At 48.8% G+C, this 23,565-nt stretch overlaps 1 protein-coding gene across 1 annotated transcript in view; it reads right to left on the bottom strand.

The window, feature by feature from the left end:
• Positions 1 to 22,950, bottom strand: part of MAML3 (mastermind like transcriptional coactivator 3) — a 466,726-nt gene extending 443,776 nt beyond the window's left edge. Inside the window, exon 1 of the mRNA XM_062199590.1 lies at positions 22,361 to 22,950. Coding sequence (XP_062055574.1) covers positions 22,361 to 22,807 — 447 coding nt within the window. The 5' untranslated portion in view covers positions 22,808 to 22,950. The remainder of the gene's footprint in view (positions 1 to 22,360) is intronic.
• Positions 22,951 to 23,565: the final 615 nt, after the last annotated feature.

Raw genomic sequence — 23,565 nt, 5'->3', positions numbered from 1 at the left:
CTGAAAGATAAGAAAAGTGGCCCCGGGCCACTAGAAGAAAAGCTCGCAGGCCTCACTCCCAAGCCATATTCTAGAATCTAGCCCTGAAACTCAGGACAAGGCCATCATTAATACGGATGTAATGAAACAGTCAGTAGCATAGCTCAGATCTATTCAAGAAACATTTAGGGTGCTCATCCTGTGAGTGAGGCCTAATCTCTGCTCTAAGTGTGTCCATCACCCAGTGCTGGCACTCACCCACAGGCACTGCTGGACAGCCACCAGGTCATGAAGCAGGTGCTGGAAGACCATGAGGGAGAGGGTGGCTGGGGCTCCACACCAAGACAACCAGCAGAAGTAGGGAACATCCCTTCCTGTCCTGCTGACCGCACCAACTCCACATAGCTGATTTCCAAGCAGAGCAAACATGCCCACAGGTAGGAAGTTTATAAACTGATCTGCTGGGCAAAACCCTCCAGTCACGTCAGGGAAAGTCAAGACCTTTTTCCTTACTACAGCTATTTTTTTTTTCCTCTTTTTTTTTTTTTTTTTTTGACAGGCAGAGTGGACAGTGAGAGAGAGACAGAGAGAAAGGTCTTCCTTTTGCCGTTGGTTCACCCTCCAATGGCCGCCGCGGTAGCGCGCTGCGGCCGGCGCACCGCGCTGTTCCGATGGCAGGAGCCAGGTGCTTATCCTGGTCTCCCATGGGGTGCAGGACCCAAACACTTGGGCCATCCTCCACTGCACTCCCTGGCCACAGCAGAGAGCTGGCCTGGAAGAGGGGCAACCGGGACAGGATCGGTGCCCCGACCGGGACTAGAACCCGGTGTGCCGGCGCCGCAAGGTGGAGGATTAGCCTGTTGAGCCACGGCGCCGGCCACTACAGCTATTTTAAGAATGTATTTATTTATTTGAAAGACAGGGTTACAAAGAGAAAGGGAGAGACAGAGAGATGTTTCCATCTGTTATTGACTCCCCAAATGGCCACAATGGTCAGGGCTGAGCCAGGCTCAAGCCAGGAGCCTGGAATTCCATCCAGGTCTCCCAGAGAGTACAGGGGCCCAGATAGTCGGGCTATCTTCTGCTGCTTTCCCAGGTACGTCAGTAGGTACCTGGATCAAGAGGAGTGGCCAAGACTCAAATCAGCGGACATAAGAGATGCTGGCAGGCATCACAGGTGGTGGTTCAACCTGCTGCACCACAACACAGGCCCCAGGTCCTCTTTCATTTTTGTTGTGATGAAGGATTCTCGTTGGCCAGAAAGAAAGATGCGTATTTAAGGCAGTGTCAGCATGGCTACACAAGATTATGCAAAAGTTCAATGTCATAAATCTGTATCCTTACAAATCAATCAAATCAAACCATGAGTTTTTGTGTATACACAATGAGATATTATTCAGCAATAAAAAAGAATGAAATCCTGACATTTGAAACAAATGGATAAACTAGAGGTAATTATGTTAAAGGAAATCAACCAGACACAGAAAGATAAATACTGCATGTTCTCTTTTATATGTGAAAGTTTTCCAAGCCAATCTGAACTTACAACAGTGATTACTAAAAGTTGGGATGCATTGAGGAGAGGAACAGATGGGGGCTGGATAACGGGAACCAAAACATAGTCAATAGAAGAAACAAACTCTAATGTTCACGGCATAGTGGAGCCATTATAGTTCACAAGAATATATTACATCCTGCATGCAGACCTGGAAGAGGGGAGCTGGTAGGCTCCCAGCTCAAAGGAAAGGAAATGGAAGTGCTGACGGCCTGATTTGATCTGCTTATGCTATACACGTGTGTTGAAATGTTGCACTGTACCCCATAAAAATGTATGTCTCGCATATTCATCAAACAATACAAAAACTGTTTTCAACCATGAGCTTTGTGGCCCTCAGAGATTGACTTGTTCAAGGTGACACAGGTTGCTGTAGCAGAGCCTGAACTCTACCCCATTTCCTGGCTCCCTATGGAAGGTTCTATGGATGTGAGACCAAACCGCCTCCCCAACTGGGAGGTGACAGTCAGAGACAGAACTGACAGTGGGAGCATTTGTTGTATTTGGTCATCAGAAATTCTGCGTGTGAGATGCAGCCAGACTAGCCAGCCACCCAGAGGAAGTTATGGGCTGGGTGTGTTGGCCTGGGGAAACTACAGAAGAGGGCAGGAGAAAACTGGGGGAACCTTCCACGGCGATGAAAGGCTGGTGGTGTCTTCCCATGTATGCAGCACCCACATCAGCGGTCTCCTAAGTGAGGGAGGACAGGGAGGAGCTCAGGCCCAAGGGGCAAGCCTCCCTTCTACACACCCACAGCTACCCGGAAGGCTTTGCTGCAGGGGCAGCAGGTACCTTGGAAATGCGTGCAGAATCACAAAGATGCTTCAAAATGCAAGGAGCCAGGAAGGAAAGAGAGAACAGGTCTGCACAAACGGTCTCCAAGGAGGGTGGAGAAACTTTCCTTCTCTCTACTTCAAAAATCAATTCCAGGTAATGAAGTCAACACACAAAAAGGTTTCCTCGTGTTCCTCCCTCTTAGGCGTTCCGTTTCTTCTGCAATCTAGCTCTCCCCTCCAGTGCCCACCTCGTCCACCTCTGCCAGGCAGTTGGTGTTGACCATGGGCCAGGACATCAGCAGGTCGACCTGTTGCCCCAACACAATGCCAGACCCCAGATGGGAAGCAGTGAATGGGGAAGGGTCTTTGGGGTCATCTGCCTCTGGTGTCCACTCAGAATGAGACCTTCTGGGTGTTCCCCACCCATGTAAACTTGGGAACACGCTGCAATTCCTATATGAGACGACAACGCTGTCATCATTTCCATACACTGCTCCTAGGGACATGAGAAGGTGGAGCAAGCAGGCAAGCAGATCTTGTTTGCTCTGAGGAGGCGCAGGGTGGGGCCTTTGTCAGTATAAGCACTTCCACTGTTCTCAGACCCGTCCACAATGCTGCAGCTTGTACCTGACCTCTTACTGAAATGCATGCTTCAGTAATAGCACACTTTTTTTTTTTTTAATTTATTTTGACAGGCAGAGTGGGCAGTGAGAGAGAGAGAGACAGAAAGAAAGGTCTTCCTTGGTTCACCCTCCAATGGCCGCCTCTGCTGGCGCGCTGCGGTAGGTGCACCGCGCTGATCCAAAGGCAGGAGCCAGGTGCCTATCCTGGTCTCCCATGGGGTGCAGGGCCCAAGCACTTGGGCCATCCTTCACTGCACTCCCAGGCCACAGCAGAGAGCTGGCCTGGAAGAGGGGCAACCGGGACAGAATCCGGTGCCCCGACCAGGACTAGAACCCAGTGTGCCGGCGCCGCAAGGCGGAGGATTAGCCTGTTGAGCCACGGCGCCAGCCCAGTAATAGCACACTTAAGAAGGCAGAAGAGAGGCACACAGTCCATGAATGCACATATACCCCTGCCCTTCTCTCCTGTAAGAATAGAGTTAATCAAGCAAGAGACTCAGCAAAAACTGGAGAAAGAGAAGTTCTTATTAATGTATTGACACTTGCCACAAAGCTTGGCCTATCTCAACAGGTCACTTTACTTTCACAACCACCTGGTTCCCCCCTAGGACAAAGAGGGAAAAACAAAGACGGCTTTGGATAGCGATGTTTCTCACAGCTGTGCAGTCAAGAGGGGGAAAAACACCTTTTATAACTTCCTCTGGCGCTGGCTGACAACGCTGGACTTTGGGGAGGCTATTAGAAGAAGGTTAAATATGAGACTAGATAATGATATACCAAGGGACTCGTGTCAGGGTTGTTTGAACACTACTCAGAAGCAATTGCTGTTGAGCGGGCGGCCACTTTAAAGAGCTCTAGGAAGGAGGCAAACTCGGCAAGTAAATGCCTGTGTGGTACCCTGGGAGGAGCAGGCTGAAGCCTTCTCACTGTGCACAAGCATTTCGGAGAATGCTGGGTCTCTGTTCTCTAATTCAAAGATTACAGGTGCTCTCATCTAGTAATTATTTTCTATATGTAGCATATTGTCTTGTATTGTTCTTGGTTCAATTTCAGTTTTACAAATACACAGCTTTATGTACACAACTGTACTCTTCCCCACTTTCTTGCACTGAAGGCTACAAGAGGTTTCTGGCCCACATCTTTAGACTTCGTATTTCATTCATTCTGGACACATATGTTGGCTCACTATTTGATTACCGTGTCAATGGGTATTTAAAGTGCTGGCTATCAGCACTATCAAAAATATTTTGAAGATTACATTGATGCCTGTATTTATGTTTAAATGAGGGGAGAGCAAAGATAGATTTCTTTAAAAAAAAAATTATTTATTTATTTCAAAGGCAAAGTTACAGAGAGAGAGAGAGAGAGAGAGAGAAAATCTTCCATCCCCTGGTTCACTCTCCAAATGGCTGCAATGGCCAGGGCTGGGCAGATCTCAAGCAAGCAGCCAGGAGGCCCCTTCAGGTCTCCCACATGGGTGCAGGGCCCCAAGCACTTGAGCCACCTTTCGCTGTTTTCTCAGGTGCATTAGCAGAGCACTGGATAAGAAGTGCAGCAGCTAGGATGCTACCCGGCAGCCACATGGGATGCTGGCACCGCAGGCAGTGGCTTTACCCTCTAAGCCACAGCGCCAGCCCCAAGAATGGATTCCTATTGAAAGGAGTTACTGTCTACTGTTACATGTAATATACATGACCCTAAAACTACAGTGGTCACCCTTACAAAATTTGTGGTAGTATCCAAAGAACCTTCTGTTATCAATTACAAGTTTACGCACATCTACCATGGAAGCAATCTGATTGGCTTAGTATCCCCCAGTGCTTTATACTGATAACCACATAGTATATAATTGCACAGTCCCTAGAAGATACTTATAATTGAATCACAGGGCATTTTGTGAATGTTTGGGACAGCAATTAGAGGACCACAAAGTGATAGTATTGCATCTCTTGCCAGCTTGAATGTAAATGAAACACCCTAAAATTCAATTATAAGAGTCCTTCAGGTATTAAATAATTATAATACAAATCACATTAGGAGGCAAGTTTTTTTTTTTAACTGATCTGTCCCCATAACCCCTGAAGATTATATTTGTTAATAATTTATAAAACAACACGGTTAGATTTTCAGATTCTCCTTTCTTCATCTAGCTCGGAAAGCTGTACCTAAGGTAGAACATTCAAAAATCTGTTCCCTTTTTGCTTTGCCACCTACTTATTTGGTGACACTGTAAGTGAATTGGGTCTCGCTGTTGCTCCACTTGTCCCTTAAACATGTCTCGTCATTAGAACATTTAATATTATCCTCAAATATAAAATAGCTATAAAAATATTTACAGATGTAATTAAATGGAAACAAAGACACTTCATCTGTCTGAATTTTCACTCATTCTTTTTTTGTTGAAAGGCAGAGAGACAGAGGCAGACAGATATTCCATTTGCTGACTTACTCCCGAAATGCCTACAGTCCCTGGAGCTGGGCCAGGACACGGTCAGGGGTCGGGAACTCACTCCAGGCAGGGACCCAGGGCTTGAGCCATCACCTATGCCTCCCGGGGTCAGCATCAGCAGGAAGCCAGCACTTAACCCAGACACTTCCCTCCCTGTGGGATGCAAGTGTCCCAAGGGGTGTCCTAACCATGGAGCCAGAGGCCCACCCCTTAACATCCAAAAATGTCTTATCATTTCTTCCCCCCACCTTCTCCCTCTTCTTTCCAGCTATCCCTCTAGCTCTCTTCTTGTTCCCCACGCACCCCTTCTTCCGTCTCTCCCATCTCTGCTTGCCAAGAGGCTGTAATAGTTACAGTAAAGCCCCTACAAGTGGCTGTCGTTGGCTCTACAGCACTCAGGGCAAGCATAAGGAAGAGTCAAGCCCTTCATTATCTTCTTTCTTCCATGTCTCAAAGGCAGGGAACATACAAGTTGGTCTTCTAACTTGGGAAACACAGAGAAAATAAAAGCAACATGCTACTCCCCCGACTTCGCCTTGTATAAACACCCTATTAGGCTGAGGTTGAAGGCATATTCACACATGTAGAGAGCTTATATAGCCAACCTAGTAAATCAACACAAAACAGCCCCCTGATGTTTCTCAGGATGGCCTAGACCACCTCCAGGGGCACAGGCATAAACTTCCCTGTTCCCAGAGCTCTCCAGCCAGTGCACACCCATTTACAGCAGATTTACACGCAGACCTATTCTTCTCCACTTAAAAACATTTTCTCAAGGCCACTGCTCAAAAATGTAAAAACCAAGGCCTGCAAAACATATGAGTTTCCCTGGCAGATCCCAGTGTTACAAAATAATATCTGAGCAGTGATTAGGGGAACATCATGGAAATATGTATGCACACGTATACATATGTGTCTTTTTTTTTCCCAGCAGGTTCGGCCTTGTAATGACATTTGCTCATGAGAAAAAGAAATTCACTCATCTCAGCATCACCACCCAGCCAGCCTTCATGGGTGCTCGGCAAGAAAGATCACACAGAGACCAAGATTATGGTTATACTCGGTGCTCCTCGAACCGAGAGCAAACACCACCCACTTCCTCCTTTTAGCTCCTGAAATAAAAATATTCTCATGCATGGAGCACAATAAGCATGGGCTACAGCCCTTTTCCTCATGGAGTGTGATTCTCCCCCCGACTCGCCGTCTGCTATGTTTGAGGGAACCTCTTCCAGGCCTGGGCAGGCCGTCTGGATCATCCTTTGCACTTTGGAATCCAAAGGAAAGGAGCCAGAATGGGTGACCAAAACCATGTAGAGGTTGAAGTCATAATGGATTCAGGCTGATGGCTGAGCTCTGGCCACTGTGGAGCCCACTAACAGGGCAGCCAAGGAGACCCCCACCGAGGAAAGTGGAGTTAATTAGCCTTTTTATGCACACACACACATGTCAACTTCACACACTGAAAAAAATAGAACCATGCTAGGCAAAAGGCCTATTTCAGCACCATCTTCTAAAAACTAGATAGACAGGGACTCTCTCTTTCTCTCTCTCTCCATTCTAGCAGCAGCTCTACCCTAACCAACTTGCTGATTTTGGCTATTCAAGCCTTGAGAATGAAGAGGTAATGTGCAAAGGGCTCTGAAAAGCACTAAAAACAAAACAACACAACGTTCACTCTCACAAGAAGTATTGAGCCCCAATGAATTCATGCATCTGATAATTAACTGGCATTCCCATAGAAAAATGTCCCTTTGTAATGTTGCCACTGGGCTGCTATAGGAAAATATCCCAATTTATACTTGTTGAACAAATGATTAGTGACCCAAGTAGGGAGGAGTGAATGCTCTCCAAGCAAGCGCTTTTCCACGTGGCCTGAGTCAGCCACGGGACAGCCAGGCTGGCCTGGGGCCAAGAGTCCTCTTGCCAATGAGACTAGAAGTCTCTGAAGAGCTAGGATGGCCCCAGTGCTGGGGGAATTCCCCAAACAAAAGCCGGCCGCTGAGTTCAACAACTGGCCTGCTGCAACACCATATGCTCTACAATATTGTCCTGCCGCACGCAACCCGGGGGCCCGGCTGCACGTCCCGGGGGCCGCGCAGCTGTCAGCCCAGGAGCTGTCTTATCATTATTTTCACTGCTTTATTACTTTTCTGGGAATTCAAATCAGTGTAACCGCGCTTGATGCACTCGGTGAAAAATGGTGGCTCCCTCCTCCTCCTCCCTCAACCTAATGAATTGCCTTTTTTCATATCAAAGAGTAATGAGCACCAAACCACATAATATTTATTCATGGAACAAAAGACAGAGGAATGGGGTGGGGGTGGAGCACAGGCAGCTCCTGGGTGTGGAGAGAAGAAAAGCTGGACATTTTAAAGGAGCATCTCACTCGGATCCCCAGTGACAGTGGGTTAAATCTAGGGGGAAAACCAAACCTTTTGGCTCTGTCATTCTGTCCTGAGACCCCCGCCCCCACCCCAAGCAATCCCCTAGTCAAGGCTAGAGACCTTGCTGCTGAGAGCCTATGGTAACCAAACAGAACTATTCGGCTCACTTGGCTGGGAGCTGCCTAAACATTTGCTTTCTCTGAGAAATTCTCCTTAAAGACCCCCCCTCTCTCTAAGGAACAACACACTAGTATATTCCAGAATGTTCTAGATTCCCCTGTCTATCATCACGACCCCCACTATGAATAAGGGCCAAGATTTGGCCCTGGGGAAGAAGAGCCACCCCTGAGCCCTGCTGGCCTTAGGGGACATGGACTTCATCCCTCCCCACTCTTCACGGCCATCAGTATCTCACTCTGGTCTACTAGTATTCTCATTCTTCCAGAAAACAGAAATGATGTGCAACAGTAGGCGTCACTTAACGCAACCCATAGTCACTCTCCTCTACAGACACCGAGACTGCAAAGGAGCCCCAAGATGGGAAGGCCAGGATCAAGGACGAAGTTAAGTTGGTGCCGAATGAATGAGTTTCCTGAAGGTGGTTTCCCCAAATGCAGCAGCCACCAAAGGGAGGGGGAAATGACTGTGGGGTAAATGGCTATGAAACAAAGGTTCCTCAAAACCTAAGAGAAAAGTTAAAGTTCATGGGCAGCGGGAACAGCCCAAGGAATTTTAACATCAACAGCTGGGTTGTTGTTTCCTCCTCCCATTTCATTATGTGGTATCTTGAATTCCTGCATCTAAAATTCTATTTTGAAAATTGAACTGGAGTCTTTTTAACTATAAAAATAGTTAATTTTTTAAAAAATCACAAAAGTAGTCACTTCTTCCTACAACCTGTGAATTTTCACATTGAAGACTTTATCTGGAAGATTTTCCTCAAGCCCAGTGATCCAACCCTTTTCTGAAACAATCCTCTGGCTTCCTCCTCTTACAATCTCATTCCTGTGAGTCTGTCAGAGCTCATTATCTCTCCTCTCTAATGTATTGCTCTTCTGTGTATCATAAACACATATATTATGAAAAGTTGAAGAAAACAAGTGAAATGTTCATTACACTGTGAAGGAAAAGACAGACATAAATAACTACTCCAAGTACCCACTATCTTTGTTAATAGTGTAATGAAAATGGCATTAGAAAAAGTGGGTGAGCATGCCAAGGCTAGCCAATCTCTCCTTCCTCTTCCATATATGGCTGCTCCCACCCCAGGAGCCAGGACCATCACTCCTTCACCATCACTTGAGACTCAAGAGGGAAGCAAAGACAGGAACCTGTGACATTCCAGACCTCCCTCCCAGGAGGGAACAAACACCTGATGCTCACAGCACACCCTACCATCACATTCCCTCACTGAAAACTATCCTTACATGTTTCTGAGTATTCCCATCTCAACCACAAATCTAATAGTTAATTTTTAAAAAATGCCCCCCCCCCAGTGATTCCTATCAATATTTTTAAATCTAAAAACAGGATCAAATGCTAAAAAGGCAACGTTTGCATTTGAGTGGCCTGATCCCTCAAAGTACCAGTTTGTCACATGGTCACACCCTCAAAGTCACCAGTTCTACTCCCTGTTCGAGGTGGGCTGCAGATATATTCCACTCTATACTACTTGCCAAAAATGTTTTTCAGGATGGTTATTTACTGGTAGGCCAAACACCTTTCTCAAACATTCCTTCTGTACGTGCTGAAAATTAAGCACCAGCTGAAATCACTGGTCGTATGCTTCATTGCAGCAAATCAACATGTTTTTTTTAAAAAAAAAACCTAATAGCAGCTGCAAACCATGGAGGAAGTACGAGTTAAATTGCAAACTACATTTTCGGCCATTTAGATGTAAAGACTTCTGAGCTTGGATACATAAACCAGCTCAGTTTACCAAACACCAGGGGGTTTCGGGTGAAGGGCTACTGCAGGATGCGAACTGTCAGAGACTGGGCCAGTGCCCTGGGTGCATGTGCGCACACCCCACCATGAGGAAATACCTTCAGTGATTAAAGACAAACACCACCTGCTTGCTCGGCCCAGGTGCCCCCTGCTACAGCCACACACGCTCCTCCCCAAGACAGGGAGAAAGGATGGACTGAAATACCACAGTGGATTAAAGTGGGGACTAAGGAGTGGGAACAGACATGAGCTAGCAAAGGGAAAGTACGTCTAACCCCCGGGGGAATTCTGGCTTTCTTATCACTTAGACAGTTCCCAAGTCCACACTCAAGAAATCAAGCCACTTGCATTTCATTTCTTTGACTTCGTATCCTGAAAATTGTGTCAAGCTCTCATATGTGTCACACTGCCTTGCGTAAATGCGAACATGAACCCCGCATTTAGGCATTCATAACCACAGTTACTAAACTCTTCATGGCTCTTCTGTCAAGATTAGCCTTGAACTTCTGCATTTTCTTTCTTTTTTTAAAAAAAAGCAAGTGGGAAACACACTTTTTGTAAGTTATATATATATATACATTTTTTTAATTTGACAGAGTTAGACAGTGAAAGAGAGAAAGGTCTTCCTTCTGTTGGTTCACCCCCCCAAATGGCCACTACATCTGGAGCTACGCTGATCCGAAGCCAGGAGCCAGGTGCTTCCTCCTGGTCTCCCATGAGGGTGCAGGGCCCAAGCACTTAGGCCATCCTCCACTGCCTTCCCGGGCCACAGCAGAGAGCTGGACTGGAAGAGGAGCAACCAGGCGCTCATATGGGATGCTGACACCACAGGCAGAGGATTAACCAAGTGAGCCACGGCGCTGGCCCTGTGTAAGTTATATTTTTAAAAGAACTATATAATATGGTAGGACCTAATTGTAGCCATTTATTTATATCTATTACAAATCATCTCTGGACCTTTTTAAAAGAAAAATAAGAAAATGTTTTTCAAAGGAATTACAAATTATACTTTTATTGCAGTATAGTTGAAATTTCAATGGCTTTGGAAAATTGTTTTCATCTGTTAGTTATAAGCAGCTGTGGCATAACTAGCATTCAAATTGTTTAGATAACCATTTATTCATCTCCAATCAACATAAAAGTGTGATACTTCTGCAAAATGCCAAGAGTTGGCTACTTATGTGTAGGTGAAAGTCCTTCTTAAAAGAAAATCTAATGGGAGAAATGAAAGAAACCGATGTAGTACAAATCAGAAGCAACCACAAAAACAGTAAGACGGCCCTCACTCCTCAGAGGGACAAGCGAGCAGCTAAACACTCCAGGAAAAGTCTAAGGCGGAAGTCACTGCACGCCCAGAAGCCGCTTCACCAATCTCAACCTCTTAGTTTATCATATCGGATGCCCTGGGTTCCAGATTAGCAGCGAATTTTCCTGTGTTATGCACACAATCAACCTTGGCTATTTAAGCAACAGAAGAGGTCTTGCTGTGTCTAGAATGAGCCCCACTTCCCTAGCCTGCACTGAACACGCGGCTGCACTGCCATAGCTGGCCAAAGGCTTCTCTCACTGAACTATGTGGCCCAGCTAAATGGCCAAAACAAAACAAAACAAAAAAAAGGCTAATTATCATCCAGGTCACAAATGGCAGCAGAGTGCTTAGCTCGGGAATCACTGGGGAGAGAATGATGTGTAAAATCTAGCTCCCTCCTCCACTGATCACTCGAGTTCCCACCCTCGGTTTATTTCTCTGGTTCAGATCACTGCACGCCGTAACTTGTTTTTTGTTTTTGTTTTGTTTTGTTTTTGACAGGCAGAGTGGATAGTGAGAGAGAGAGAGACAGAGAGAAAGGTCTTCCGTTTGCCGTTGTTTCACCCTCCAATGGCCGCCCCTGTTGGCGCGCTGCGGCCGGCGCACCGCGCTGTTCCGATGGCAGGAGCCAGGTGCTTCTCCTGGTCTCCCATGGGGTGCAGGGCCCAAGCACTTGGGCCATCCTCCACTGCACTCCGGGGCCATAGCAGAGAGCTGGCCTGGAAGAGGGGCAATCGGGACAGAATCCAGTGCCCTGACCGGGACTAGAACCCGGGGTGCCAGCGCCGCTAGGTGGAGGATTAGCCTGTTGAGCTACGGCGCCGGCTTGTACTTGTCACTGTGACAATGGTAAAACACGAGGCAGTGGTAAAGGGGACGGGAAAGAGGGCGGAGGTCGGAGGTGTGGGAGCCAGGAAGTACCAAAGTTAGGGTCCTCAGGATGAAGCAGGGGTAGGCAAGGACCCCACTACCAAGTGCCTTAATCTGGGTCTTCTTCAAACCTACCCAAAGGAAAGTCACGTGGGCATGGAGGAACCCTTGGGAGAACATGGCTATTTAGCCAATGCAACTGCTCAGAGGACCCTTCCAGGCAAGCAGCTGCCCAGGGCACACAGATGCTGGGGCCAGAGGGCTCCAGCCATTGTGAAAACAGAGACTGTCTCGGCTTGGGGTAGAGAAGCGCCCTGTCAGAGGTAAATCAAAGGAGCCTCCAACGGACGCTGATGAAGGGCGGTCTTCAGGCCACTTCAGCACCTGTGAATAATGAAAACTGATAGGACTTCTCACTGTCTAACCAAATGCGACAGGGTGACTGTCAAGGCAAGTCCATTCCGCTGCATTTTCTACAGTTGGCGGGGTCAGCAGGTTGTTATTACCATGTCACACAGGTGACTGGATTAGTCAGGGTAATTTAAGCCATAGGAAGTGGCAACTCACAGACTTGAGACTTTCATGGCCACTCAGATCTGCATCCACAGACCCTCCCCGCCCCCAACAAGCACAGATGCATCACCAGCTGAAATACATTCCACAAATAAAGGCCCAGGAAACACAAAGCTTAGGAAAATAAAGACAACTACACATCTGTACAAGGAAGTGAATTTCCCATTTTCCCAGAATGGTCAGGGGCTAGTTAACTGAGCTCCTACATCAATACAATCCTCTTTAGCATCAGCTGAAAGGAAAGAACATCAGACCAATAAGATGTGTTATCTGGCAGTTATGCAGCCCTTAAAAATGATGTTTGCATAAAGCTCAATACTAGTTATGAGAGTTGAAATTTTTTTAAGCCATATTTGGGGGGGGGGGGGGGGTGGTCCCAACCATCATCTGTGCTAAAATGATCTGGAAAAGTTTTTTTATTTTATTTATTTGAAAGACAGAGTTACATAGAAAGGTAGAGCCAGAGAGAGAGAGGTCTTCCATTTCGATGGTTCACTCCCCAAATGACTGCAACAGCCAGAGCTGAGCTGATCCGAAACCAGGAGCCAGGAGTTTCTTCTGGGTTTCCCACGTGGGTGCAGGGGTCCAAGGACTTGGGCCATATTCTACTGCTTTCCCAGGCCATAGTAGAGAGCCAGATCGGAAGAGGAGCAACCGGGACTTGAACTGGTGCCCATTTCAGATGCCAGCGCTGCAGTCTGGGGCTCTAACCCACTGTGCCATAGCGCTGGCCCCTGGAAAAGTATTATAAAGTGATTCCAATTATGTGCAAAAACTCCTGTGTGATTATGTGCAATATACACAGGTAAGCAGGAGAAGCTCTAGAGAGAAACCAGGATAACTTCCGAGAAAGGCAGTAACATGGAAGGAGTGGAGTAAGTCACTTCTTACCTACTTCCATTTAGCAATGTAGGCCACACATGCTTAGCATTCTTCCTGTGCACAGGCAGGTCCTTTTCCAGTCATCAGGATTGTAACAATGAATAGAGAACAGTCCTTGTCCTTGTCCTTATCCAACGTTCCAGCCAATTGAACAACTTCTGCTGGCTCATTGCCACCCATCAAGACAGCCTATTTCACCTCTGAACAGCTTTAATTTTTGTAAAATTTGGGCTTTTAAATATGTATTTAAAAACGGGTTCCTAGTAACTGCCAACGACAGAACCTACAGCCCTTCAAAGAGAGGAACCCTATCAGTCCCGGAATCAGACTAAACACCTCCAGGTCTTCCAGCTCTTCTTCATGCGCCATGGCTTCAAGCCCTCGTACCCCCCTGCTTGCTTTCTTCTTGTTTTGCTTTGTCTCATTTCTCTAAAAGCTTGATGGCAAGCTGCAATGCTCCCGCCACAAGGGTCACCTTGTGAACACGGGGACAGTCATCTGCCGCATGTCAAACCATACCCTTAAGCTTATTCTTCACCATGCCAACTAATACTCTCCCCACCCCAAATAACCCCATTTGCAAAATAAAAAGCGAAATTTGCAGGATACGCGTTTAGCCTAACTGTTCAGATGTCCACATCCCACACTGAAGTCCCTGGGTTCGATTTCCAGCTCTGGCTCAGGACTCCAGGTTCCTGCTGATGCAGACCTTGGGAGGTGGCAGTGAAGGCTCAAGGAATTGGGCTCCTGTCACCCACATGGAAGACCAGGGTTGTGTTCCCAGCTCCTGCTTCAGCCCGGCCCAGTCTTGGCCATTGCAGGCATAGAGGAGAGAACAAGCAGATGGATGGGATCTCTCCCCTCCCCTCCCCCCCAAGTAAATAAACATTCAAAAAGTAAAAAATAAATTTTGTTACAGAAAGTAATGCTTGCAAGAAGCTATAAAGCATTCTAGTACCCTTAAGATGTTAGTTTATTAATGTTTTCCAATAACATGTCTAACAAAATCACAAGATCATTTCCTAAAGAAATCTGAAATGTGAAATGATGCCCAGATACAGTCCAATGAGAACCGGGATACCCACTCACCACTTGCTCCCCAGTGGCTACAACAATGCCCAACATGAAGCATTTGCTCAGGACAGATCTGTTAGACCTAGGCTTATACATGACTGAAGTATGCCTCAAAATACTCGCCTGCGAGTCTCAAATCTGAGCAGGAGGCAACAAGTAAAATGAAAATAATTCATGAACCAGGCCCAGCATCTGTGCAGCCCAAAAGGTCTCTCAGACTTTCACATAAACAAACTCATTTGATATTGACAATCACTCCTTGAGATAAAAAGGATGCCAACTCCTCACCTTTCTGACAGGCAAAGCGACTGAGCCCATGATCAGGAAGTAAAAGGCCAGACTGTCCCATGTCAGCAGGGACACAGCAATGCTCCCACTTCTTCCCAGGTACTCCCCACCTTGTCACAACATCTCCACTCTTTAAGCACTGAGAGTCTTTTTGAAAAGCTGGAGTAAAGCCACGTGGTGTAACTCCATCTCCCAGAATATTTTCATCAACCTGGAGGAATTCCACGGTTAACGCAGGGTTTCTCAACTACACCAACACTGGTGTTTTGGCTCAGGTAAGTTTCTGCCGCAGGTGCCCTAGAGGACATTTCCCAGGCTTCCTGGACTCCACCCACTAGACACCAGCAGCCCCCTCAGTGTGACAAGCCAAAATGTCTCCCTAGCCTGCCGGATGTTCCAAGGGCAGGGTGCCGAGCAAATCTCTACCAGTTGAGAACCACTGAATTAAAGGAATCCCACAGTAAGCCCATTCCTATGGCAGCAGTGGTAACTTAAGAGAGCATGGAATTATTCCAGGCATGTGATTTTCTTCCAGATACAAGCAATATCGATATCAGCTCCTGGAAGCCCGCGTCTGCGCTTCAGCCTACACTGCTCAAAGCACACGTTGCCTCTGCAAACCCCTCAAGGCACCAGGGTCCTGTCTGTTCTCTACAAACAGGCAAAACCAATCCCGTCTCATTCATCTCTCTCCCCTGCCAACCATTGCAGGTGATGCCTCCAACACGCTCATCCCCTTCTGCCTCTCACAGTACCACGAGTTCCTTAAAGCCCCTTCCTGCAGCCCCATCCCCGTAGAGTCACTCTCAATCACTGAGCTACTTTGAGCATGCAGCACACAATCAAAGAAAGACAAATAACCAACCACTGAGAGAAGAAAGGGGACAAGCGGCGCTTGTCTTTTAGAGGCGCACAATGCTTTTGAGTCACAGCAACAGCCCAGGTTGAATCTATACAAATAGACCCACAGCACTTCAGCCTTTTGCTTTGAAGGGAAAGCAGCCCCTGTCCAGACACGTGTTCTGCAGGTGGAGAAAGATGTTCCGTGAGACAAGGAGAGATATACAGAAATGCATCCTGATCACTTCTTCACGTGCAGAAGTAAACGCGGATAGAGGGGAGGGCTGGGAGCAGAGGGGCTTCCACAACCAGACTGGACCCGACAGGATGGAGATTTAAGGGGTTAGAAAGGAAGTGTGGGAAGTTGTTAGTTAAATAAATAACAATAAATATTCAAGTTCTCTGCAGTTGTTAAGCCAATGTTAAAGAGGGATGAATGTTAGTATTTTAAAAGATTCTACTTTTGCATAAAGGTCATTTCCAAGCAACAGGAGGCCTGATGGAGTTAAAAGGAGGTGCCTAAATTATTGTTAAGGAATCACTTTTCTTATGTCAGAGGAAATACTGCAAGCCTTCTGGGATTTTTATTAAATTCCCCCAAGAATAGTATGCACAGCTTGCCTTACAAAAATCTGCACCATAGGAGCAATTTCCTTCTCCTTTGCATGTGCGCATGCAGCCCTGGGGAAAGCTGTGCCTCTCTCCCAAATGGGGAAGGGATCTCAAAAGCCCATCTACTGCTTAGCAGATGGGACAGCCAGGGAGGCTGGGGAGAAAAGGGTGCTGGTTCCCTGACCCAGTGCAGGGAACCTATGATGCTTACGTGTGAACAGCAGGCCCTTAACTTCATTTTCGGAGTGATTTTATATAATCATATTTTGTGCTTTAAACACCAACAAAAATGAAGGGGAATTTATTCCTAGTGAGAGCTGATTTTCCAGAAGCTACATTTGCAACTCGCAAACCAGAAAAACGAAATTTTAGACTGTGTCTCTGAGAAAAGCATGCTGTGCTTTTAATGAAGACTTAAGTGGGGGGCGGGGCAGTCATCTGTCAATCAGCCTCTTTTTTCCTAAAGATTTACTTATTTATTTGAAAGTCAGATTCATAGAGAGAGATCTTCCATCTGCTGGTTCACTCCCCAAATGGCTGCAACGGCCAGGATTGGGCCAAGCTGAAGCCAGGAGCCAGGAACTCCATTCGGGTCTTCCACATGGGTCTTCCATGGGGGTCAAGCACTTGGGCATCCTCTGCTGTTTCCCAGGACTCCAACCAGAGCCCTTATGGGATGCGGGTGCTGCAGGCCATGGGTTTATCCCAAGGGCCACAGCGCTGCCCATGCTTTATTTTTTTTGACAATATCAACATCCAAGTAGTTTGAAACAACAGGAAAGTAAAGCACACTATTTTCCATAAGATTTTATGGGAAGGGGCTATCACAGCCTAAAGCTTGAAACTGTTGAGAAGTCACTGACATCAATAATCACGCTGATTAAAAAAAAAAAACAAAACTGCATCACCTTAAACCAAGCTGGAATAATACTAAAAACCTACAAAGAATACACATATTGTAGAAATCTTGGATGCAAGGGCATGATTTAGCATTCTAACTTCCACAAAGCATTATGGACTATATACCAGTACTGTTGAACAATGAATGAAATTAAAAATTTGGTCTATTCTCTATTATTTGTTCTTAGGAAGAATAAACAGCACATAAAGTCAAATGTATACAAAGCCCAAAATGGTATCTTATCCAACTGTTTCATTGGTTTTAAGAGTCAGAAGCCCCAAAATTAAATTTCTCTTCTTCTTGTTGGTTCTTGCCACTCTTTGGTAAAGGCTGGCAGCAGGAGGGGGAAGGAAAAACAAAGCCAACAGCTGGAGGATCCAAAAACTCAATAATCAGCCTTAGAGCAACAGGAGATTCACAAGGCAGATATTATGAAAATCTTGAGAAAGAGTTTTAAATATGTTCCTCTTTCTCTAAGAGTCTGATGGCTGACTGGTCTGTTTCATAGTTCTCTGTGATGGATTGATGTGCAAAAAGAAGGAAGAGTTTATCAATCTTCAGCATAAGACGATCAATTAACAAACACAGAACACTGACCACAGATGACATTCCATAAGTGACATAACACATAAGTACTTCAAATGTATCCAAGAAGTATTATGTAGCATGCAAGATGTGCCTCTGTGTGTGTGTGCATGAGAGAGAGAGAGAGAGAGAGAGAGAGAGAGAGAGAGAACACTGTATCTCAAGCAAATGAAAGAAGCCAATCAAAAAACCTCTTTAACAACAGGTGGCTACTGGTCTCCTAGGAATTCAGAAAAAAACTCTATATGACCATAACTCTATTTACTGGTTAAGATCCGCATCCCTTTTAGAGAAATGTCAGTAAACCATGCACCAGGAATGTTTATTTTTGTCCTATCATGTGGCAGTAAACCTGCACAAGATTCTCAAATTTGCCCTTAGAATTCTCATGCGACAGGATGGAACGTATCAAATAAACTAATGCCTGAAAACTCCGCTTTCCCTGGGTAGGAACTCAGTCAAAAGAGCATTTTGTAGATTACAATTAATGATTAACTGCGCTTCTACTTTGCTGACCACTGGCTTCCCAGTCCTAAATAAAACATACTGCAACCAAAGAACACAACAGAATTGAACATGTATTAGAACTTGAAATAGAACGCCTGTTGGGAAAAGATCTACACATGAAGGGCAGAGACGAAATTTCAAAAAGTTTTTCATAAATGTAAAGCACACCCTCTTGGGTTCTGGAAAGTTTTCCAAAAGATAACTGTGTGTAAGCCATGCGGGCAGCAGAACAGGAAAAGCCAAGGCAAGGCTGTTGCAGGAAAGAATCAGAGATGATCTAGAAGTATAAGACTGCCAAAAAACCCGGATGCAAGGCCAGTGATGCACCTTGAATAGGACAAGGAATAGCAAGCCACGCTCACATACAAGGAAGCTGAGCTCCAGACCAGCATGTTGACATTTCCTGGATCTATTCCAGGGATGGATGAGAACCTTTTGGATAGGATGCTGTTGTCATCAATACCATGCCCAGGAGTTAATATGCTTCCCAGCAAATACATTTTATGTGATAAACTCTTCAGGGTAGAGGGTCACACAGATGTATGCAGTCTTTTTAACGGTATAAAATTAAGCAGAGTCTGGAAATGAGGATGTCAGGGAAACAGCATGAGTCATATCAAGGTCAAATAAAGACTAACAACATTTTGGAACTCTGAAAAGTGCAGAGCATTTATTGAGGTGCCTGAACGATTACACGCCATGTTCATCTTGGGTTTTGAAAATGAACTTGCCACTTGGAATTTATCTGGAAATTATAACCAAGAGCTCAGTTCCGCGTACAGCTAATAAACAATACCTCCTTTGGTTATCACAAATAAAACACTTTTCAACTTAAAGTTTCTATCAGGCAGAAGGAACAGTTCTCATCAACAAGTATGTGTGTGTTGGCGGGGCAGGAATCTCCTTCATAAATAAAGGAAGGAGTTGGGGGTTGGTATAGGGGTGGGAGGTCTTGATTGTGTTCAGAAGGGACTAGGCAGCTTCCAACCTAGTCTGTGCTATATGCTCCACAGCCAGGGCTTGGAGGAACCCAACACAGAACCCTCACCCATCATGCTTTCTATTTGTCTGTTTGCTTTTTGGTTTTTCATGCCTATGCTCACAACTGCAAGACAGGAAATCAAATCAAAAGTGGTAAAGCTCTCATTAGACTGCCTTCTAAACCCAAGCCAGGCAGAAAGAGAACTAATCGATACTTAGTATTTTGGGTCATATCGGCCCTTAGAAGGTAAACAGTAGCAATGAGAAGGAAAAGAATCCTATTCGCTTTTATTTTTATCATCACAGTTCCTAGCATTGGGCTGGAGTTGACCTCGGCTTTCCTTTAGGGCTTTCCAAATAGGGAGTCCAATCTGAGAACTAAATTTAATTGCTCTGGGCCCCAGCACAGCACAGCCATAATCCAGCAGTCAATTCAAGAAAATGAAGCACAACATTTTTTTTTGGTAACCTCTATTTTTAAGATTTTATTTCACACATAGTCTAAGTTAAAATTCTCTGTCATTTCAGAGGTCAAGGGGAGTTTTCAAACTCACGATTTTGGAAGGCGATAGGACTTATACAGAGAATAATGTGTTTCACACACACTTCCCACTGACATCACGGGAAGACGCGCGTGTGAAAACAGTCCCAGCTTGCATATTACTCCAGTTCTCTCTACCTGGCCTTGGTATTTACATACGTCTAACCAGTAGGCTCCATTACTGACACAGAATAGAGAAATCTTACAGTCGCTTTTCAAATCTACCAGCCGCTACATGAGGATTCGCTGCCTTTGGTCCACTCCAGTAAGCATTATCTTTCCCTTGGCAAAAGCACACCCCGACTGGGGCTGGCCTCCTGCCTCCTTCCAGGTAACGTCAGGATGCTGCGCTGACCTGCACCTGCAGGGTCGGTTACACTACACTCGGGCGCGCGCACCCCGAGTCCCGCCACCCCCTACTCCAGAGACCACACAGGGGCACCTCGTGAGAACAGGGCCCCGACACGGAAACTTTCTGGTCGCCAACTCTGCAGCTCTCGCCGTGGCCAAAAGCGACCCGGCCTTGGAGCGGCGCTAGCTTTTGTTCCAGGGTCGCCCAACTGGTGCGGGGAGCGCCTGGCCGCCCTCCTTCCTCAATAGGGGTGGGGGGGACTCCGTAGGACGCGAATTTGAGGGTCGCACGGAGAAGCCCATTTCTACGCAATCCGTGTGCGTGCAGTGTAACGCACACGAACAGAGGGCGTGGAGCGGTCGAGGACGACATCCTACGTGCCTTTCGAATCCGCCTTCAGGCTCAGGTTCACAAAGTGGTCTCCTCCCCGCGGAGGGCGCGTTGGGAGGCGGGGTGGGGGCGGGGGGCGGCAGCCGCGCAGGTACGAGCAAGGGGGACGCGAGCCCCGGCGGAGATGCAGGGCCGGCCCCGCCTCCGGGTACAATCTGCAAGGCTACAGTGAAGCCCCGGTTTCGGCTTCCTGTTTGCAGAGCGCAATCCTCCCTTCCCTGGCCCCGGGCCCCGGGTTATCCCTCCAGGCCGCGGCGGGGAGCGGGGGTGGGGCAGGGTCGCGGGCGCCGCGCCCCTCCCAGCCGGGCGGCCCCGGGGCTGAGCCGGGCCGCGAGGCGGACAAAGCGCCTCCCGCTCCCTCCCCCACGGCCGCGTTCCAGAAGGGAGGGGGAGGGCGGGCCGGAGGGGCCGGGAAGGAGGAAGAGGAGGAGGAGGGAGGTGCAGCCGGCGGGACTGGGCCGGATCGCGCCGACCAGGCGGGGAGGAGGGGCCCGGCGGCCGCGGAGAACTGGGAGGAGGGACGGCTTCTCGAAGCCCAAGATAAACAAATTGTTCCTCTTCACGTGCGGGGCGGGGGCGCGCGCGGCGGCCTCTGCTCCCCTCCCCCCGGCCGGCTCTTTGTCACGGAGCGCCGGCCCGAGCGGCGCGGACACCACCCCCGTGGCCGAGGGCTCCCGGGCGGGGGGCCGTGCGCGGTTTCCAGGCTGCACGCCGAGCCGGCTTGCCCGCGCCGGGCTGTGCGCCTCCGAGCGAGGCGCGGGGGCCGCCCCTCGGTTCCCACCGCGCGCTGGGGGGAGGGGTGCAGACACCTTCCCCAGCCTTCCGGCCTGGCCCCTCGCCCAAGGAAAGCCGAAGAACGGGAGAGGGGAGATAAGAGAAAGGGCTCCACGCTCCGGTTTGGGGGGTGGGAACTGTCCCTTCCTCCCCGAGAAGTTAAGCCATTGGCTGCTCATCCCGTGGCGAACCCACCCACCCAGCCATTTAAGCCTCGTTCGGCTCCCAGCTACCTCCCACTCCTCCGGGCTTATTAGACAGCCCCGCAAAGTTGGCAGGGAGCGGGGGAGAGGGAGGTTGTGCGGGGGGGGAGGGGGAACAAGTGGAGCCGGCCGGGTGCGGGCAAGTTTAGGACGAGGAGGGAGAAAAAGACATCCCAAGCGAAGTTGCGTGGCGGGGACTCCTGGCGCAAATCCGGGGCGTAGCTGTCCCCCCTCCGCCCCCGCCCGGGGCCACTGCTCCGTGCCCCCTGCCCGCGGCTCCACCTGCCGGGGCTGGCCCCAAGTCTGGAGCGGCGAGCCGAGCGCACCCGCGCCCCGCACCCGCGCGCTCCCGCGAGCACCGCGCGCGCGTAGCCGCCCTCGCTCGCTCGCTCGTTTCTCACCCACTTCAAAGTTCATTCACAAAATTCTCAGACTTTTCTCAGCCCCAAAGGGGTGAGCTAGGGAGAGGCGGCGAGAGGCTCCCGCGTCCCCGCCAGGGGTGTCGAGGGCCTGTACCCGCACGGGGTCTGCGACAGCATCGGTTCCTCCCCGCACCCGGCAGAGGTGCCGAGAGGGTGGGCGAAGGGGGACGGGTCTGGGGCGGCGCGGCGAGAGGCGAAGAGGAGGAGCACGGCTCCCACTCAGGGGTGCACTCTCCGAGAGAGGGAGGGGGAAACTTGTCCCGCACCTCACTCCGAGGCTCCCTCCGCCCCTCGCAGTCGTGACTGGCTTCCCCCCTCTCCTCCCCAAATCTGACAACCCTGACAGATGAACAGGTAGCGGCAGCCAGGAGCTTTTTTTTTTTTTTTTTTTCCCTCAGAAAAGTTGACGTTAACCCTTCGGCTTCAGCCCGCCGCACCCCGTGTGCAGATCGGTCCCTCGTACCCCCAAGTAAGACGCTCCACGCCCCCACTCCCCACCCCCGGCGCGCGCGCGCCCCGAGCCCGCCGCCAGTGCGCCCTCACCATGATGAGCGTGTGGTTCCTCTGCTCCGCCGAGGCAGCCTCCGCATCTTGCTGGGGTTTGCTCGGGTGCTGCTGCTTGCCGGGGCCGGCGCCCGATTTCTTGGCCCTCTGCTCCAGGGTCCGCTGGTAGAGGCTCACGGTGTCCCGGCGCTCCAGCTCCAGCTGCTCCACCTGAGCCTGCTGGTACCTGTTCTCGCAGTTGACGTGGTGCCGCCGGCAGCCCTCGATGCGCTGGCGGAGCCGCTCGACCACGGTGCTGTGCTTGGGGACGGCCGCCGAGCCGCCGCCGCCGCCGCCGCAGCCTCCGGCCGCGGGGTGATTGCTACTCGGAGCAGCGGGAGTACTATTGGGAGTATTATTCACACCGATCCCGGCCCCGCCGAGGCTGCTGTTGATGCAAATACTACTGCCATTCGCGGCAGCAGCGGGGGCTGCGAAATCCCCCATCCTGCTCCCCGGGCACACTATTTTGGAAGAACTTTTTTTATCCACCCCCCCGATCAGCCTCCTCCTTGGGTCCAAGGATTAAAATAGTTTAAGTGGAACGCGGGGGAGACGCGAGCACATGGATGCAAACGGAGATCCCGACGGGGCGAAAAAAAAAAAAAAAGCAGGGTGGGGGGAGAGATTTTGGGGGTGGTTTTTTGTTTCCTTTAAAAAAAAAACTGTAAAGCTCGGGGTGGGGGGGGAAAGGGGGTGTTATCGGAATACCATCAGACACCTATCCACAAAAAGAATCACAACAAACTGAGCCAGCAGCAAATCGGGTTGCAACTCAAGGCGAGCGGCGCTCCTCTCCTGCCTTCTTTTTATAATCCATTATTTTCTAATAAATTCCAGGAGATTTCCGGTGGTTGGCAAGCGTTTTCTCCCTACGTACCGAAAAACACACCCCATGGACACACACAAGCCTATGCCTCCTGTGCGGACAGGCGCGACACACACTCACTCCACCGCGCATCGGAGAACGGCAAGCTTGCTTATTGCATTTTCCTTCCACAAAAAAGTTTTGGTGTTTATGCCGCCCCGTGTTCTCAAAGTACTTTGGCTGCTCAGTTGCATTTCACAGGAACCTAGATACCGAATCCTCGGGCTGGGGGAGGTAAACACATGGACAGTCCGAGGCGGCTGCAAAAGTAGATCGGAGAAGTCCTTTGCAGAACGCCGCGCGGAGAGCAGCCCCTAACGCTCGGCTGGGCTGCCGC

This window comes from Lepus europaeus, chromosome 8 (genome assembly GCF_033115175.1).
Source record: "Lepus europaeus isolate LE1 chromosome 8, mLepTim1.pri, whole genome shotgun sequence".
Taxonomy (NCBI): Eukaryota; Metazoa; Chordata; class Mammalia; order Lagomorpha; family Leporidae; genus Lepus; species Lepus europaeus.
The sequence above is the reverse complement of the archived record's forward strand: the minus strand, read 5'-3'. Positions and strand labels throughout refer to the sequence as shown.